Genomic DNA, 19,706 nt, shown 5'->3' on the forward strand with positions numbered 1-19,706 from the left:
CCTAAGTGCAGGACTCTGCACTTGTCCTTGTTGAACCTTATCAGGTTTCTTTTGGCCCAATCCTCTAATTTGTCTAGGTCCCTCTGTATCCTATCCCTACCCTCCAGCGTATCTACCACTTCTCCCAGTTTAGTGTCATCTGCAAACTTGCTGAGGGTGCAGTCCACACCATCCTCCAGATCATTAATGAAGATATTGAACAAAACTGGCCCCAGGACCGACCCTTGGGGTACTCCACTTGATACCGGCTGCCAACTAGACATGGAGCCATTGATCACTACCCGCTGAGCCCGACGATATAGCCAGCTTTGTATCCAACTTATAGTCCATTCATCCAGCCCATACTTCTTTAACTTGCCAGCAAGAATACTGTGGGAGACTGTATCAAAAGCTTTGCTAAAGCTTTCCCCTCATCCACAGAGCCAGTTATCTCCTCATAGAAGGCAATTAGGTTAGTCAGGCATGACTTGCCCTTGGTGAATCCATGCTGACTGTTCCTGATCACTTTCCTCTCCTCTAAGTGCTTCAGAATTGATTCCTTGAGGACCTGCTCCATGATTTTTCCAGGGACTGAGGTGAGGCTGACTGGCCTGTAGTTCCCCGGATCCTCCTTCTTCCCTTTTTTAAAGATGGGCACTACATTAGCCTTTTTCCAGTCATCCGGGACCTCCCCCGATCGCCATGAGTTTTCAAAGATAATGGCCAACAGCTCTGCAATCACATCCGCCACCTCCTTTAGCACCCACGGATGCAGCGCATCCGGCCCCATAGACTTGTGCTCATCCAGCTTTTCTAAATAGTCCCGAACCACTTCTTTCTCCACAGAGGGCTGGTCACCTCCTCCCCATGCTGTGCTGCCCAGTGCAGTAGTCTGGGAGCTGACCTTGTTCATGAAGACAGAGGCAAAAAAAGCATTGAGTACATTAGTTTTTTCCACATCCTCTGTCACTAAGTTGCCTCCCTCATTCAGTAAGGGGCCCACACTTTCCTTGACTTTCTTCTTGTTGCTAACATACCTAAAGAAACCCTTCTTGTTACTCTATACATCTCTTGCTAGCTGCAACTCCAAGTGCGATTTGGCCTTCCTGATTTGACTCCTGCATGCCTGAGCGATATTTTTATACTCCTCTCTGGTCATTTGTCCAATCTTCCACTTCTTGTAAGCTTCTTTTTTGTGTTTAAGATCAGCAAGGATTTCACTGTTAAGCCAAGCTGGTCGCCTGCCATATTTACTATTCTTTCTACACATCAGGATGGTTTGTTCCTGAAACCTCAATTAGGATGCTTTAAAATACAGCCAGCTCTCCTGGACTCCTTTGCCCCTCATGTTATTCTCCCAGGGGATCCCGCCCATCAGTTCCCTGAGGGAGTCAAAGTTTGCTTTTCTGAAGTCCAGGGTCCGTATTCTGCTGCTCTCCTTTCTTCCTTGTGTCAGGATCCTGAACTCGACCATCTCATGGTCACTGCTTCCCAAGTTCCCATCCACTTTTGCTTCCCCTACTAATTCTTCCCAGTTTGTGAGCAGCAGGTCAAGAAGAGCTCTGCCCCTAGTTGGTTCCTCCAGCACTTGCACCAGGAAATTGTCCCCTACACTTTCCAAAAACTTCCTGGATTGTCTGTGCACCGCTGTATTGCTCTCCCAGGAGATATCAGGGTGAGTAAAGTCTCCCATGAGAACCAGGGCCTGCGATCTAGTAACTTCTGTTAGTTCCCGGAAGAAAGCCTCGTCCACCTCATCCCCCTGGTCTGGTGGTCTATAGCAGATTCCCACCATGACATCACCCTTGTTGCTCACACTTCTAAACTTAATCCACAGACTCTCAGATTTTTCTGCAGTTTCATACCGGAGCTCTGAGCAGTCATACTGCTCTCTTACATACAATGCAACTCCCGCACCTTTTCTGCCCTGCTTGTCCTTCCTGAACAGTTTATATCCATCCATGACAGTACTCCATTCATGTGAGTTATCCCATCAAAATAACTTTCACTCACTAAAGCTTATGCTCTAATACGTCTGTTAGTCTATAAGGTGCCACAGGACTCTTTGTTGCTTTTTACAGATCCAGACTAACACAGCTACCCCCCGATACTTGACATCAAATCTCTGTTATTCCAATCATATCATAGTTCCTTGACTGTGTCAGGACTTCTAGTTCTCCCTGATTGTTCCCCAGGCTTCTTGCATACTTGGACCTAGGTATCAGTGATTTCAGCTCTGCAGCAAGATTCTGAATTGAGTCTAAATTAGCTCTTTTATTATACCCTGGAGAGGTGAGATACCAATTAGCATCCAGGGCCCACACCACCAGGCACAAATATCTGTCCCCACCCTCTTTCAACTCATTGGGCTTTAGAACCCATGTCCTCTGCCTAGCAAGTGCTGTTCAGTTGAGGGTGAGTCCCTCCATTGGGGTATGCCAGGTACAGTTCTGCTGCCCTCGGTTCACACAACAAGGATAACAACGCTTTATTACTCCTGCCCCAATAAGAAGGAGACTGGGGATCCAACACCAGCCACAAGTGATCATTTGGGCAAGCAATCCCATCATGCTGAGCACCTAGGCAGGGTGGGTGTGTCCATGCAAATAAGATCAGCTTCTGAAGTCTTTTTCTACAGCTCACCACTAGATGTCAGGAGAGAGCTCACTCAGACTCTGCTTAAACATATATAAACAGGTTCAGGCTCATAGGCTCATTCTTTAACGGAAGCTTTTGAAAAATCCACTACAACTTTGGTGGTGCAAACAGAATCAAGCCAATTGACAAGTTGGTGTGCAGACCTTTCACTCGGTAGGTTGGTTTCTTTTTGAAAAATTGTTATTGATATATTTTGTAATCATGAGTTTCCGACCGGAAGACGTTTCAGTGAAAGCCAATCTATTGTCTCTTGAGATAAAAAATGCAAACACTGTGGAGGGAGACCTAATACAGAGACCTGTTTCTGGGACTCTTTCTTCCACCCAAGTGCAATCAGCCTTTGAAGATGTTGAAGATAATGGAAAAACAGTGAACTTTGGATCATGTCCTAAGCTCTCTGGCTGCTGATAGCAGGGAGCAGCTGATATAGAGCAGCAAATACAGTTTGATATGTATTATAACATGATTGTTCTAATTACTTGATGCAGAAAGCTTTCTGTTATGGTGACACCTGAAACAGGTGTGTAGGCTAATTGTTTTAATAGCACTTGCTCAGCGCCAATGATTGAGGTTTTGCAGATCCCAGTGAAATTGGAAGAACCACAGTTTTGGACCAGTTCATCTTACATCATGAGATGGGGCTGAACTAGGATAAAACATCCAGATTTTCTGGCATTGTTGTGGTAATTGTATAGGTTGTTTTCTCCAAGCAACAGGATATCCTCCTGCTAACAGCTAAGGACAGGCAGATGTAGGGTCGGTGGCTGGCAGGTCTACTTTGTTCCAAATGCGAATGATTGAGCCAAATCCTCCCTTCACATAGAATAACCATGGGGAAAATGATCCTGAAACTCTGCATATTTCAAATTGCAGAAATCTCCTGCATTTTTTCCTTTGGGAACAGGGATTTGCAGCCACAGAGATAGGGGAGAAGTGTGGTTTTCTAACCAGCCAGATGGAGAAATATGGTTATGTCTACGTAGGCCATCAACCTCTTCACACAGCTCTCCTCCTTCTTCCTGCCCCTGTTGTAGGAGTGTGACTCAGTCAGAAATGATGGTGCCATTGACTCCCTCCTGAAGTATGTGCTTTAACCCCCTTCTCTGACAGTTCAAGGAGCAGCACTAACTTCCATGTTAGTTTCCACTTTTTGCGGCAAGGTGGTTGCCATCTAGGACAGCTGTTCCCTGGCTAGAGCCTCTCACTCCTCCTCTTGGAGACCATTTTTACACCAAGCTTAAATTCTATTTACATTTGTTCTCCAGGTACAGAAGAGCCTTTGGCGTTAACTCGTTCCCATGCTGCTGCTGCTGCTGCTCCAGTTTTCCATATGCTGCCTCATGCTGGGGAACAGCGAGGTGGTGACATCTTTTGAAAACACATGCCCTCAGTTTTTCTTCAGGGAAACCCCCCCAAATGATGCCATCAAACCTGCCAATCCAGCCCAGATTTGCCAACTTTACAAGAATCAGTATCGCTTTGCTACTTTGTACGACAGGGACAACCGCATTCCAATATACTCTGCGTATGTGTACCAACCTGGTTATGGTAAGCGACCTAATAGCTGGATGGTAGAACCCCAGGTAAGATGCTCTCCTGACTGCCTCTCCATTACAATAGGGCACAATCTTGGACATGAAAAATTGAAATATAGAATAAATCCCAATATATGTACACACACACACACACACACCACAGCTGGGAATTCCCTGTCCCATGCTGTAGTGCAGGGTCACATCATTGTGACAAAGATGTGCAGTTACAGCAGGACATTGGGAGCTAGAATTGCTGAGTCCTATTCCTCACTTCTACTGACTTGCTGTGCAACCTAGGGCAGGTCACACCTTGTCTGTGCCCTGCCATCACCAGGTATAGAATGGAGATATTAATGCTTATCTACTTCATAGGGTTATTGTGAGAGTTAATTGATTTTTGTCAAGTGGTTTGGGCTCTTCAGGGAAAAGGTGCTGTGGTCATGCAAAGCATTTTTATGATTTACTCTTATTGGAACTCAAGAAAACAGTGGTCAAAAATGTACTTAGTTATTGTACTAAATCAATCTCCACGTTGAAATGGAATTATACACTAACCCGGGTGTTTCTGGCTCACAAGGACAGGGTTGAGTCAACTGGCAAATTTGTGGTTCCCCTAGGGGCATTTTAGCAGAAACCTTGGGAGTTGTCAGCTCCCTGTAGAGCACTGAGGGTGGATCATCTATTGCTCATCTCAGAATCCCCTCCCATTTTTTTTACATTTTTCTATGAATGAGTTGCCCCAAACTTAATGCAGACATCTGCGCTCCTCCGGGTCAGGGTAGCTCTATGCCACATTACTGTGGGCACAATCCAGCCCTCAGGAAGCAAGGAAGTTACTCCAAGTGTGGCTCCTCTGTCACACTAGTCATGACTGTGAATGAGGCTGCTGGTGAACTTCCTTCCAGCTCACACACTGGCCCCAGGGGCCCAAGAAGCAAGAACACAGAGCCCTGGGGAGATCTCTTGCCTAGCACTACCAATTCCTTTAGACCTCCAAAGGCACCTGCCCCAGGACACTGGCTCTGTTTCTGCTGCACACGTGACGACTGATCCCTTTTATTTGTTTTTTGACTTTCAAGCTGATGGGTTCAAATTACCAAAAGGAAATGGCAACTGAATGGATCCTCCTAAATGATATCGGTGTTGACCAGGGACTGCTTAATGAGAGCCAGGCCGTCCTCCGAGATTACAAGAATCTGACTAATTTCAACAGGGGCCACTTGAACCCCAATGGCCACCAACCCAACCCTGACTATAAAGCTGCTACCTTCACCCTGTCCAACATTGTGCCACAGTTTATGAATCTCAATAGTGGGAAATGGAATAACTACGAACAAGAAGTAATGAAGAGTAGGACTGAAGGGTGTGCTACCACATACGTCGTTGTGGGAGTGGTTCCTGGCAACAATTACATAGCTGGAGGCAGAGTCAATAAGCCCAGCCACATCTGGTCTGCTGCCTGCTGTGAGATTGATAACAATCACAGGAAGTCCTGGGCAGTCATTGCTCCGAATGATCAGAATGCAGTCGAGCTGTTCACTCTGGGTGAGTTAGAGGAGAAGCTGGTTGAACTGTATAGAAAGGAGGAGATCCTTCTGTTTGACAGTGACTGTCCCCGACAATAAACTCCTGACCCCACTCACACACCTCTCCATAGCCCCCTGGAGAAAGGAGTTGGGAGCCTTCACCAGTAGCTGTGCTGTCTTGACCGTTATACACACTGCATTTAGCCCATCCTGTTTGTTTATTAAATGTGTTTACAGCTCTCGCTTCCCAAACAAGTCTAAGCATTTGTCTCCAAACTTCTCCTGTTATGAGAGGAAGGGGTCTGGAAAGACTGGCGCCATTTTGTTCCCGTCCCATGTTACAAGTCATGGGTGGCAGGCTCTTCAGCTGGAAATGTCTACGAGAGATCTCACAGAGATTCCTCTTTATGGTGCGCTCAGGGAAGAGGGCTTTGCGCATGCCCCTGGGGCAAAGCATGAAGGAAGGGTCTGTCTCCCAGCCTGCATTCTTGCAACCCCTAAAGGCAGTGCTATGGGGGAAATGTAATACAGCCTGGGCTGTACTACTTTTCCTGGGTAAGTTTAATGGCATCAGAGTGCATGACCCCCAGCCCACCCACTCCTCCCCCTCACCAAACCAGGGTCCACCCCTTTTCCTAGCACAGACTTGGACATGCTCTGGCTAGAGCTCGGTGTATTTTTTCAGTGAATAGTCTGCAAATGACAATGAATAATCATTGGGCCAGGGAACCTGAGTGAGACTGATTCTATAGCCTAGTAATCGGAGCACTCGCCTAGGATGTGAGAGTTCAAGTCTTTGATTCAATGACTATTCAATTATTTATCAAAAGTGGTATAGCTTCAACCTAGACCAGCATAGCCCTGTGTGCTCTTCTGTACCGTGGGAGACCCAAGTGCAATTTTCCCATTCTGAGTGAGTACCCTGGGCGAAAGGACTTTGATTTAGTTGGGGATTGGTCCTGCTTTGAGCAGGGGGTTGGACTAGATGACCTCCTGAGGTCCCTTCCAACCCTGGTATTCTATGATTCTATGACCTGCAGCTCACCCTGCATTTTGTGACTCTGGTCCACCCTTGCTTTCGGCAAGATACCCAAAATCAAGATGAAAAATGTTGAGTCGGGTCAAAATAAGCCATTTTGTTTTGACCTGGCTTGAAACTTTTTAAATTCTCCAAAAATTTTGAAAAAAATGACATTGTCACTTGGACTCTTTGTTTCGGAATCACCAGCAAATCGAAAAATCCATTATTCACCCACCTCTAACGCTGGCAGGTGTAGGTGAGGAAGGGATGGTGCTGCTGTCACAGCTCATGCCTTCTGCTTATAGGCTGCATCCTCTCTATCCTGCCCCTGCTACATCTGCGTCAGCCACAACCTGCTTCTAGGCTTGGCGCTCAGCTTTCCAGGATCATTACTTTCTCAGGCTGCTCACTGCCTGGCTCTCCCGCCGCAGCTAGTTCCCAGATTACTGTCTCTGGCCTGCAGCTCACACAGCCCTTTGGCTTTTTCCCCTCTGCTCTCCACACCCAGATGATAGTTCTTTTCTCTGGCCATTAGGCAGAGAATGACCTGCGGCTCTGTTCTTTCCCTCTAGCTCATGCAGGGCAAGGCAGTGGTGTCTGGTAAAGAGCCAGCAGGTTCGTTGCAAATCCATCGTCACCCTGTGTAAAAGAAGAATAGAGTTAGCAGCAGCCCAGGTGATGATATGATGGGTTAAAAAAACCTAAGTGGAGATGGAAATGGGAGAGATCACCGAACACAGAAAACACCCAGGTTCAGTTAAGGCTCCCAGATGGACAAATGGGGAGGAGAAAGGTGTGAGGCCCAGCTCCGCAAACATATTTAGGCGTCTATCATGGGCAGTGGATGAAGATTCCCTTGGGGGATGCTAGCTCCCTGTCCCATCTCTTCTGCCCGTGGCCCGCCCACACTGCACCCCCGGTCCGCCCCAGATCCCGCCCCGCTCCACGCCCCTGCCGCTGCTTGCCGCATCCCTCCTCTCCTCCACACCCTCCTTCCCCTGAGGCCCCCACCACTCGCGCTTTCCACGTCCCTCTCCTCCGCCCCGCACCCCCACGAGGCCCCCACCACCCGCAGCATTCCTTCTTTCCTCCCCCCCACAAAGCCCTCACTGCCCTCCACTCACTGCATCCCTCCTCTCCCATGTCCCTCCCCCACGAGGCTCCCACCGCCCCAGGGACACAGTGAGCAGTGGGTGGAGGGAGCCTCACAGGGGAGGGGAGTGGAAGAGAGGAGGGACGCAGGATGTGGGGGGGGCTCTCAGGGGAGGGAGGTTAGAGGAGAGGAGGGACGTGTGGAGTGGCAAGAACCTCCAGGGGGGTGGAGTGCTAAGGGAGGAGGGACTCAGCCAGTCAGCGCGGGCAGTGGGGACCTCGGGAAAGGGGCGGAGCACAGGCGGGGCCACCACAGCTCAGGCAGGTGAGTGGCAGCTGTGCCAAGGGAGGCTTACCCTCCCCTGGCCTCTTATACCCACCACCTATAGAGTCTATCCCCCATTGATTTCAGTGGGAATTAGGATCTAAATACCTTTGAGTATCTGGGCCTGAGTGGTGGCCAAAGTGGTTAAAGGGAATAGGAAGGTTGCTTCTCTAGGGAGAAAAAAAGGCACTGAAGAGAAAACAGATACATCAGTAAATGGAGCGGGGGTTGAAATCAATGAAATCTGAAATGTTTCTTTCCAAAATACAGTATGAATAAATGTTGTTTATAATGGGTGGTGACATTCAGAAGCCTGAACAGACCCACACAAGACCAAAATAAATGGAGGACACTGGTGGATGCCCTGTGCAGTGAGTTAGATGAGGAGCACTTACAACATCACTGCAATAAGGAGATAGTAACTGTTAATTTCCAACGAGGATGCCAGTCAAATACTACCAGAAGATGTCATGATGCATACAGAACACTGCCAACTGATAGGTGGGTAAATAAATGCAGAATACAGCAGCTATGCAAAACCAGGCTTGTTTTACTGTTAGCTTTTACGCCGCACACCTTTTCTCTTTCACCCACCTGCTGGATCTCATGATAAATCCAGATTGTAAACTCTCTAGGGTGTTTTTACTTGATGCTTGTCCAATGCCTAGCACCAGCAGGCCCTGATCCTAGGGTGTCTCTGTGCTGTTGTAATACAAAGAATAATAATGATAATATTTTCTTTAATTTAGTCCTGCTGCTCACTCAGGTGGAAGGAATCTCATGCTCACAGCGTTGAACTACTGAATTGCTTTTTAAAAAGCTATATAAACTTCTTAGAAAACCCCACTGAATGGTAACTACCCCTAGAAGAATGCACACTAGGGTACTGAACTGTAGCATCTCCCAGGGCAACGCCTGTTCCTTATTGCTCACCACCACTAATTAAAAAAGTTATCAAAGGCCACGCACTGAAACCTGGACTAAAGAACAGATGAAACCCAGTGATGCTGTTTCAGGGAAATGGGGACATCCAAGGGCATCAGCAATAGGAGATGAATGGTTTCACCAGCCACCTCTCTGGTTACTCATGGGCCTTTCCCGTCACACACTCTGTTCTTCCATCCACCTTCTAGAGTGCTCAGAAACCTGCCCCCTCACCTTTGAGAGGCTAGAAACCACAGTCACACTCACAATCCCCCCTCCTCTCTTTACAATGGAAACACCCTCCCTCTTTTTCCAGTGCCACATGGAATCCCCCACCTATTCGGTAGTAACCTCTCCCTCTACCACCTGACACACTCCTCTCATGTCTCTCAGAGCCTCAGCCCTGGGAAAGCTCAGACACTCCTCTGGTTATACCTAGAAATGCCCTACTCCCTTTGGTAACGGCCTGAAATGCCTGGGACTCCAAAGGAGTGAGTGAACCAGCTGTGCCCAGCTCAGGGCATGAGCCCCAGCAGTTGCCAGGAGACATCACATTCCACTGGTGCGGGCAGCACAGCGGAGGGATGCCCCGGTCACAGAGCGCTCTGTGACTGGGCTAATCTCAGTCCATAGAGTGATGCAGCCAATAATGTCCAGTGTGGTGGTGACCCAAATGCCTCTTCGGGGAGCCATGTACAAAGTACCCTGCGTTGCTCAGCGTGGAGTCTGAAAACTCCTGCAGGGAGAGAGCTCCTCCTGCCAAGCGTACACTGGGAACTGCGTCGGAGAAGGAAGGTAATTCCTATGGGTGTTTCTAAGCCTCCAGTGGGTGACAGGCTGGGCAGGGCAGTGGTAGGTAGAGGGCTGTTGCTAGTTATTTATATTGAAGGAAAAAATGTTTTAAAAGACTGGGTGCTATGAAGTTATGCCTGTAACTAACCACGTGGTCTCAGTGTGGGTCTACATTGCAGTGGGAGGTGTGGTTGCAGTGAGGGTGGGCATACCCACACTAGCTTGAATTTATCTGGCTCGGCTAAAAATAGCAACGTAGAGGTAGTGGCACCGACTGCAGTACAGGTTAGACAAGTTTGCCCAGAGCCCTGGGACGGACTCATGTTGCTAGCCCACTCTGCCACCTTCTTCGCTGCTATTTTTAGCTGCACTAGCTAGATTAAAGGTATGCCTACACAAGCTGCAATCACACTGCTGATTGAAGCTTAGACATACCCTCCGTCCTGATACCCTCCCCCGTTCCCCCCTGTTGTTGGTTACCCTCACTCATTGTGTCTTGTCTTTATTGAGATCGTCAGCTTTCTGGGACAGGGACTGTTATGTCTGTAAAGCGCTATCACCATGGGACCCTGGTTCTGTTTGGGGCCCTTGGGTGCTAACAAAATACAAACCATAAATAATAATAATAATGTCAGCCAACCTGCTCCATCTCTGTTCACACTGGAAGCCTCACTACATGTCTTTTCTCCTCACTCTCATGCTATGAAACAGAGGCAATACCTTCCAGACATAGCCCACAAATAGATCTTTACTTAATCCACTCATTCCTTCACATATGCCTGACTCCTCTGTTTGTGTGTGTGGACAAGTAAGAGGTTGTCATTGAGAGGGATGGTCTTGGGGAGGGAGGGCACTGGAGTGGGAGTCAGATAGAAGTCAGATCTCCTATTTATTTGGTCCCCATCTAAAATGTCTCCAAAGTATTTAAAACTATACGTTTCTGTTCTATTCCTGGTTCTGCCACAGACTTCCCATGTGAGCTAGAGCAAGCCATTTAACCTCTCCGTGCCTCAGTTTCCCAGCTATAAAATAGGGATAGAATTCTTCCTTGCCTCAGGAGGCTGCCATGAGGATAAATCTGTGAATGTCCCTGAGGTGCTCTGATACTGCTGTCACGAGCACCACAGAAAAGCCTATAACTGTAACAGGAAAATGTCACTCATTGCTGTGTGTTCTTCTCCATTGCCTTCACTGATGGTGACACATGGGTTAGTTGAGAGGCCAGGAGAAGCCTGTCTTCAACCCCAGCAGACCTCTGGCCAAACCAGAGAGTCCTTCCTCTCAGGGGAAACAACTTGAGCCACCGAGACTCCAGGAGGACCTTACCCAACCTTCAGCAAACTGGACTAGGGCCTCCTTCCCCTCGGGGAAGAAAAAGAGACTTTAGGAATGGGGCAAGACCCAGCACTCCCCATACTAGAAACTCTCCCAACTCTGCAGAGATGCAGGGGGAGCCAGCAAAACTCTCCAGGGAGGTTGTAGGAAAGCTCATAAAGGTTCTGTCCATTGCGCCAACAGACCCTGCAACTGACCAGATAGCCCTTCCCAGTCTGCAGTGCAAGTGGTTGGGGCTGTCAAAGGACTCGGAGGAGGGGCCGGAGAAGCCATGAGGGTGTGAATCATTTTGCTTGTACATTGTAACCCTTTCAGCCAGTGCTTTTCTGGTTCGTCTATTGTGATTGTAAGCTCTTGGGTGCAAGGACCTGTCCTATCCTGTGTCTGTGTGGTGCTAAGATCACATATGGATGCCTTATTATTATGATTGTACTGTATTAATATCTAATTGTACCCTTGAAATGATTAGATGCACCAATGCTTATGGGTACTATATCAAGCAACATCACAGAGTATCTTATATTTAGTTTCTATGTTCTAATTCATTCATTCAAAGTAGATTAGAGAAGGGGAAAAGAGAGGTTTCGTCTCAGCTACCCCAATGGTGTAGGTTAACCTGGCTTGCCTGTGCTGAGTTGCATTACATACGTTGTGAAAGCCTGAAGAAACTCTGCCACTTTCTACCCTCTCAGGCCTTTGTGTTTTCTCTTCTGAAAGTCTTGATACCTGGGCAATTCTTAATTAGTAATAATTCATAATTTGGGTGCTTTCTTTGCTACGAGGGTCTCTGCTCCTTTACCTGCCATTTGCCTCTCTGGATTTCCCCCAACTTCAGTTACAGGTAGATGACATGTTCTGAGTCTGATTTTTCATTTTATCTGATGCTTTGCTGCACCCACACCTGGGCTGAAATTATATGTAGCAGGTACGGAGCGCCCATTGCATTGTGTCCTCTGCAGATATTACTGATCCCTTTCTCCAGTTGCGTCAGAAGAGCTGAGGCAAATGCTCAGAGTGCTTTAGAGAGACACAGTTCTATAAGCCGTTTGGAAAAGAATTAAATAAATGAAGCAGGATAGACCACACAAACCACGTGTAGTAAAAGTGCGGCCAATAGGAAAGGTTCCCAACCCCCTCTCTTCCTTGGAATATGGGACGGTAGGTGTACGTGGTCAGGTGTCTAAATTCAGGGGCCATCACTGTCAAACAGAGAGATCGTCCATTGTTGTTTGCAGTGTTGAGGTCGCCGTGTTGGGCCCAGCATATTAGAGAGACAAAGTGGGTGAGGTAATAAAAGACATTTAAACAGAGAGATGTCATTCTGACGGTCCAGCACAATGAGCTGCTCTGATCGCTGACCCAGAGTTACCTGCTGTCCTGTTCAGCAATAACTGCCCCAAAGTTCACGGGTGTATTGTTACTACAGCAAGCCGCAGACAAGATATGACTGGGCCTGTTCACTCTGTCGTCAGATATTGTTGCCAGGGTCCCCCACAAGGAATATGTTGTAACACAGTCTGTAGCATTATTCTTCATTGCATTATTTTCCATTCTCCATAGTTGGGTGGCTGATTCTGTGGCACAGTGTTGGTCAGGGTGACGGTAGCAATCTTACTGCCCAGGTCGACTTGGCAGTGACTGAGGTTCAAGTGTTCTGTGTCATAATTACCGAGATTCTTGCAGGACAGCCTGGCTTTCATTAAACGACTTTCTCTGGACATGCACGTTATTTAAGAATACCCATTCCATTTGCATTTCATTGCACAGGATTTCAGACCCACAAGCTTGAAAGTTGGAGCAACATAAATGTTTAGTTACATTACATATAGGGGAGAAATGGATCATATGACCCAGGGCACCAGCCTATTGGGACCTAATGGTAGGATTTGATATGCCGTAGGAGTGCAAGTCCCAGTGGTTTTCAATAGGACTTATACTCCCAAGTCACATGGTTGCTTTTGAAAATCTGACCCTAAAGGAACTAACAACCCACCTCCCCCATTTTGAACACACTGCAATCTTGAGATAGTGGAAAGATGCTACCAAAACAGGCAGGCTTGAAATATATGTTTTCTCTCTTAACTATTCAGCCAAGCATCTGACACACCATGAAATCTCTTGCTTAACAAATTAAAAAATAAGTCGTGGATGATAGTTCTTTGCATTTCTACAGGACATTCCATCTGAGGTCCCTGCAGCCCTTGACAGAAATTAAAGAGTTAAATGAAGTACCATGGTCAAGACACAACACTACACTACACACCACTGGTAGCAGCATGTAGGGTGCATGTAGCTGCAGGCCACGGCCATACTGCGCGTTGTAGCTACATGTGTCCGTGAAAGGCGCTGGGAGTGGGAAGGCAGCAGAGAAAAGCTTCAGTAGCTCTCCACTGCTGGAGCCTTTCACGGTGGCAAAGAAAGGACCCTTTCCCTGCTGCTTCCCCCCACCAGAGCCTTTCCTCACTGCTGGAGTCTTTTCCTACCATGGGGAAAGGCTCCAGCAGTCGGGAGGCAGCACGACTTGACACTGGTAAAAATATCAGTGTAGGTGGGGAGGCCTGGCTTGGGTGAGTAGAGAGCTGTGTAGGGTATGTACATGAGTACCCGTCAACTGGGTCTTTACTCTGCTCACCTAAGCTGGGCTTCCCCATCTACACTGCTATTTATACCCACATATGGCCTCTACACACCACCAAAAAAGAAGCATGCCATGTAAATGTACCCTGAGAGAAGAGGTGGGATAAATTAAAGAGCCTTGAAGGTAAGGACTAGACGTTTGATGTGGTGGAGAAGGGAAGTCAATGGAGGGACTGCCCAAAGGGAGTGACATGATCAAAATGATGAGCTAGGAAGATGATTTCGGCAGCAGCCTCTTGAATGGACCTGAAGGTAGCAAGGTAACTGAAGCCAAGACCAGGTAGGAGGAAATTACAGTAGACTAGACGCAAGTATCTAAGGGCTTGGACGAGAGCTTCAGCAGTTTGGACAAAGAGAAAAGGCCAGATCTTGGAGCTAGGTCCTGGATGTGAGTGTCCAAAGAGAGGGAAGAATAAAAAATTATGCCCAGATTATTCTGACTCTATGTGTTGAGAGCTAGGGCACGACGGTGCCTGAGTGATTCCACAGAACTTGGATTAGGGTATTTATTGAGAATTTCCCCTTCAAGTGCCACAATGATCCCTACAGGAAAAACAGTTCAGTGAACTTGTTTTCTCAGATCCATGGTGACCTGAGAACTGCCAAAGTAACGAACAAACAATTTTTTTGTCTTTTAAGAATTGTTTTGGCATTTGAAAAGAAATACCAATAATGTTACAGCGAATTGGCCTTGTCACATGTTTGAGAAATTGCAGAAAAGCAACTCTTTCTATATCCACATTGGACTGGAGTCCAAGCCCTTCCAAAGAGATGTGCTAAGATTGTGTTAGTTCAATAAATGGTTACTCTCAATTAGCAAAGTATTGTGTGTATAAAAATAAATAGCACCTGTTTGGATTAATCTTGGAGTTCTGCGGCCTAATTCTGATGCAGTATAGCCTAGCAGATAAAGCACTGGATGGGGACTCAGGAGATCTGGGTTCTATTCCTGGCTCTGCCAGTGGCCTGCAGGGTGACATTGGGCAAGTCACTTCCCTTCTCTGTGCCTCAGTTTCCTCATCTGTAAAATGGAGCTAATGATGCTGCCCTCTCTTGGAAAGTGCTTTGAGATTAATGGATAAAAAGTGCTATAGGTGTTGTTATTCAGCTCTTACACCAATATAAATCAGAAATCACTTTATTGAAGGTAATGGAATTACAATAGGGCGGGGTTCTCAAACTTCTTCTGACAACAAAAAGTACTACATGACCCCAGGAGCAGGCACCAAAGCTTGAACCCACCCAAACCCTGCAAACTCGGGCAGGGGGGAGGAGGGGCAAAGTCCAAGCCCCGGGGTGTGGGAGCCAAAGTCCAAGGGCTTCAGCCCCAGGAAGGGGGGCCCATAAACTGAGCCCTGCCACCCACGGATGAAGCTCTCTGACTTCAGCCTCAGGCGGTGGGGCTCAGTCTTTGGCCCCAGGTGGTGGGGCTTGGGCGTCACCTTCAGCCCCGGGCCACAGCAAGTCTAATGCCAGACCTGGTGACCCCATTAAAAAGGGGTCATGACCCACAGTTTGAGAACCCCTGCACTAGAGTAAGAGTGATTTAAATGTGAGGAGCATCAAACCCTTGATTTTGACACATGACTAGTGATGTTGAAAGTCCTATTGTTACACAGCACAAGAGTGGGATGTAAATAATGTCCCTTCATTGCTGAGGGGAGTGACAGCTACCCGTGTTGAGATGTGGAGCTACCTTGGGATTCTGTGTCAGAGATGGAAAGAGGACTTGGTGGTAGCATCCTTATGGGAAAGCTCTTGAAGATCAGGCAACTGATATGACTCTGGCTTAGGACAAGTGTATGTTAGATTGTTTTAAAGGGGAACTCTTCAAGTTGGGTGTGAAAAAGTGGTTTGGCTTCCCACTTCCTGTACAAAGGCAGTATAAGGGATTTAAATACCTTCTGCGCAGATATGAATGGCTCAGCTCTTTCTTCTTATTCAAGCTAGGCAATACCCCTTTGGGTTTCTTCTCTGCAGAACAGACTAGTGGGGAAAATACTATGGGAGAGAACTATAGCAAAAAGTTTCTCAGGAAAAGATAGGAATGGGTGTTGTACAGCTTTAAAATGTACAATACTATCTGGGTAAACTCAATCAGGTGGTTGGTCACTTGTCCTGGGCTTTACCTGACAAACCCACAGAAAGAGGGGTTATGAGCCAGGAAAAGGCTAATAATGCCTTGACTGGTCTCTCTCTCTTGTCACTCCCAAATCATTAAAAAGCAACAGAGGGTCCTGTGGCACCTTTAAGACTAACAGAAGTATTGGAGCATAAGCTTTCGTGGGTGCATGCCCACTTCATCAGATGCAAGTCTTAAAGGTGCCACAGGACCCTCTGTTGCTTTTTACAGATTCAGACTAACACGGCTACCCCTCTGATACTCCCAAATCATTGTTAGAGGCACTGCCCAAGGATGTGGTAGACACATTGAAGAGCTGGTCAGAAATTGTGAACCATGGTTACTTAGTGGTAAATTTTATAAGCCAACCAGTGTCCCCATGATTCCTACCCTGCCACCCCCTGGGCAGTGGCACTCAATCAGTCCTCGTCCTCACAGGAAACCTGCACAACACCTTCAAAAGTCAAACCTGGGAGCTTACCTGGGAACCCCCTCTTCTGGCCTTCACAATCAGCTAGACACCAAAAATCATGAACTCTGGTTTTATGTCTCATTACAACAATCTGTACCCTACTAACCCTCTTTTGTCCTATGACTGCAGAGGTATTAACTGCCCACTTCATTTTGAATGGTCTCTTGCAATAGGTGTTAACTCAGGCAGAACCGTTTTCTCTCACTGATTCCTTGGGTTCCGTCTGTCTGTCTCTTGTCTTATACTTACAATATAAATTCTTTGGAGTAGGGACTTTTTTTTTTTTGCCGGGGAAGGGCCTGTGTTTGTCCTGTGCTGAGCATGTACTGTGGCTCCTATTTGGTACCACAGTATGGATAATGAATAATAATTATTATCATTGATTTGTACATTAACTATGGGAACAAACCACCAAGGGAAGTAGTGGATGCTCCATTTCTCGATGTCTTCAAATCAAGACTGGCTGCCTTTCTGGAAGCTGTATTTTAGTCAAAGATAAGTTGTTGACCTCAATACAGGAGTAACTGGGTGAAATTCTATGGCTTGAGTTATAAAGGAGGTCAGATTAGATTATCTAATGGTCCCTTCTGGCATTAAGTGCTATGAATCTTATGAATGACTGTCTTCCCACTATAAGATATTTGTTGGGCCTGTTGTTGCTACAAATCTGTCAAATATGTGATCTCCGTTTATATTTAAAAGTTTTAAATGTGGTTCTAAATGTGCTTGATGTTGTTATGGGCACAGCCTGTATATCCCCTCCCCCACTACACACGCTTAATTTGGGTGCTCATTCCAGTGAGAGAAAATAAGATCTTAAGTCTTCAGAATCTTGCATCAAAAACAAGATCTACAGAAGTGACACAGAAGATGTCCTCAAATCACCTGGGACAATTATTATTTTATTTTGTTATTCATTCAGTGTTGAGAAAAATCATTTTGTCTAAGTAGAAGGAAAAACCCCAACCACCTCACACTACATTAACATAAATGACAATGGTCACTGTAAAATTAGCAATTTTATATGAAATACCAACATTAAGCATGGAAATGCTTGTGGCCTTTGTAGCCAAACCTAGCAAATTGGGCCCTGATCCTGCCATGAGGTCCTCGTGGGTGGAATTCTGCACTCATGTACAGCCCTGTTGACTTCCATTGGGCTCCATGTGGACACAGAAGTCTGGCTATGCAGAGCTCATTGCAGGGTCAGGGTCCCTGAAGAGCTTACATTCTAAAAGACAGACACAGACGAGACTAGACTCACTGGACTGCCCAGAGAAAGTATAACTGGGTTCAAAATAGAATTAGATAATTTCATGGAGGATAGGTTCATCAACGGCTATTAGCCAAGATGGTCAGGGTTGCAGTCCTGGGGACAGGACAAGAGGGGATGGATCACTCAAAATGGCCCTGTTCTATTCAATCCCTCTGAACCACCTGGCACTGGCCACCGTCAGAAGACAAGATACTGGGCTAGATGGACCATTGGTCTGACCCACTATGACCGTTCATACACTGTGAATTTTACTTGCAATCATTAAAACACATCCTCTAAATATTAGTTAAATCAGTGAGGAATTGAACCTTAGCAAAGAGAAAAGAATAAATAAAAAATTCAAATATTGCCTGAAAGCATTTAACACTTCCACTCTACAATAAGAGAGACAAGGTGGGTAAGGTAATATTTGTTATTGGACCAACTTCTGTTGGTGAGACTAGCTTTCTAGCTACACAAAGCTTTTATTGAGGTCTGGGAAAGATACTCAGAGTGTCACAGCTAAATACAAGGTTGAATAGATATTTTAGCATAAGTAGTTAGCACATTTTCTAAGAAACCATTCAGGGTGCAGTGGCCCATTAACACCTCTATAGTCATAGGACAAAAATGGGGGGATTGTTGTAATAAGCCATAAAACCAGTGTTTTTATTGGTTTCAGAGTAGCAGCCGTGTTAGTCTGTATCCGCAAAAAGAACAGGAGTACTTGTGGCACCTTAGAGACTAACAAATTTATTTGAGCATAAGCTTTCGTGGGCTACATCCCACTTCTTCGGATGTATAGAATGGAACATATATTGAGGAGATATATATACACACACACATACAGAGTTTTTATTAAGATCGTGATTTTTAGAGTCCAGCAAAATTATGAATTTAAGCTCCCAGGCTTGTCTTTCGAAAGAGTTGTGCAGGTTTTCTTTGAGGATAACGACTGAGAGGTCAGATATAGAGTGATCGCTTTGTGAAAAGTGTTCACCCCCAGGTGAACAGTTGTTTTTGTCTATTATCATTTTCCTGTGTGAGTTCATTCAAGAGCATAGAGATTGTCTGGTTTCACCCACATAGTCGTTATCGGGGCATTTAGTGCACTGGATGAGGTACATCACATGTTGGGATTGACATGTGTAGGACCCACGGATCTCAAAAGGTGTGTTGTGGGTGGGATGGTTGATCATTGTAACAGTGGCGATATGTCTGTAGGTTTTGCATCTGTTGTTCTGGCAGGATCTGGCGCTGCTTTGAGTTGGTGTGTCCTGATATGTGAGGAACTTGCTTCTCATGATGAGCTTGGAGAGGTTGGTGGGTGGGGGGGTGTTAGAAGGCCAGAAGAGGTGGTTCATGAAAGATTTATTTCAGGTTCCCTGATGAGTTCTGGTGTGGGATGGTATGTGACAATTAGGGGTATGTGGTCAGCGGGGGGTTTATTTCTTCTGTGGAGAACTAGACTCCGCTGACTCCGCCTAAAAGAATTATTTCATAAAAATGATGACACCATCACAATTACCTCATCCCCATCAATGATTCCATGGCTCAGGGGATCAACTTGGTGACACGGGCCTAGAAGAGTTTTAAAATCTGCCCCTGCCATTTAGCGGGTGTGGAGACACTGCTGCTGTTGGACACTGGAGCACGATCTGACTCATAAAATACACCACATAACATAGATATTTTGCCTATTTCGCCTTGTGGCCAGTGCAGTCCACACTATCTGGATATGGCAATGTGAAAATCACTTTGCTGGTCAAGATAGATCTCTATGTGACATATCATCAACAAGAAGTGGGAATGGTCGCATTTTATGTGGTCCATTCTGGGGTCAACCTTCTCAGACTGGATCTATTCCAGACACTGAGCTTTGAAGTATTAGACTTGCAGAATACAGAAATCCACCTTGTGGGGAACAATTGGAGAGACGTTCTCCCCAACGTCTCCTCTGGTCTTGGCTGTTGCCGTAGCTATAAGTGTAACCCTTCTGCCCATCTAAGTTGGCAGCAACAAGGGCCGGGTTC

At 46.4% G+C, this 19,706-nt stretch overlaps 1 protein-coding gene across 1 annotated transcript; it reads left to right on the plus strand.

Moving 5' to 3' along the window:
* Positions 1–2,738: 2,738 nt before the first annotated feature.
* On the plus strand, positions 2,739–5,797 carry LOC112103840 (endonuclease domain-containing 1 protein-like). The gene is made up of 3 exons (XM_024195804.1): positions 2,739–2,790; positions 3,903–4,220; positions 5,252–5,797. The coding sequence occupies exons 2-3, from the start codon at positions 3,936–3,938 to the stop codon at positions 5,795–5,797; spliced, it is 831 nt and encodes a 276-aa protein (XP_024051572.1). The 5' UTR covers positions 2,739–2,790; positions 3,903–3,935.
* Positions 5,798–19,706: the final 13,909 nt, after the last annotated feature.

This window comes from Terrapene carolina, unplaced genomic scaffold (genome assembly GCF_002925995.2).
Source record: "Terrapene carolina triunguis isolate 2854851 unplaced genomic scaffold, T_m_triunguis-2.0 Scaffold68, whole genome shotgun sequence".
Classification (NCBI taxonomy): Eukaryota; Metazoa; Chordata; order Testudines; family Emydidae; genus Terrapene; species Terrapene triunguis.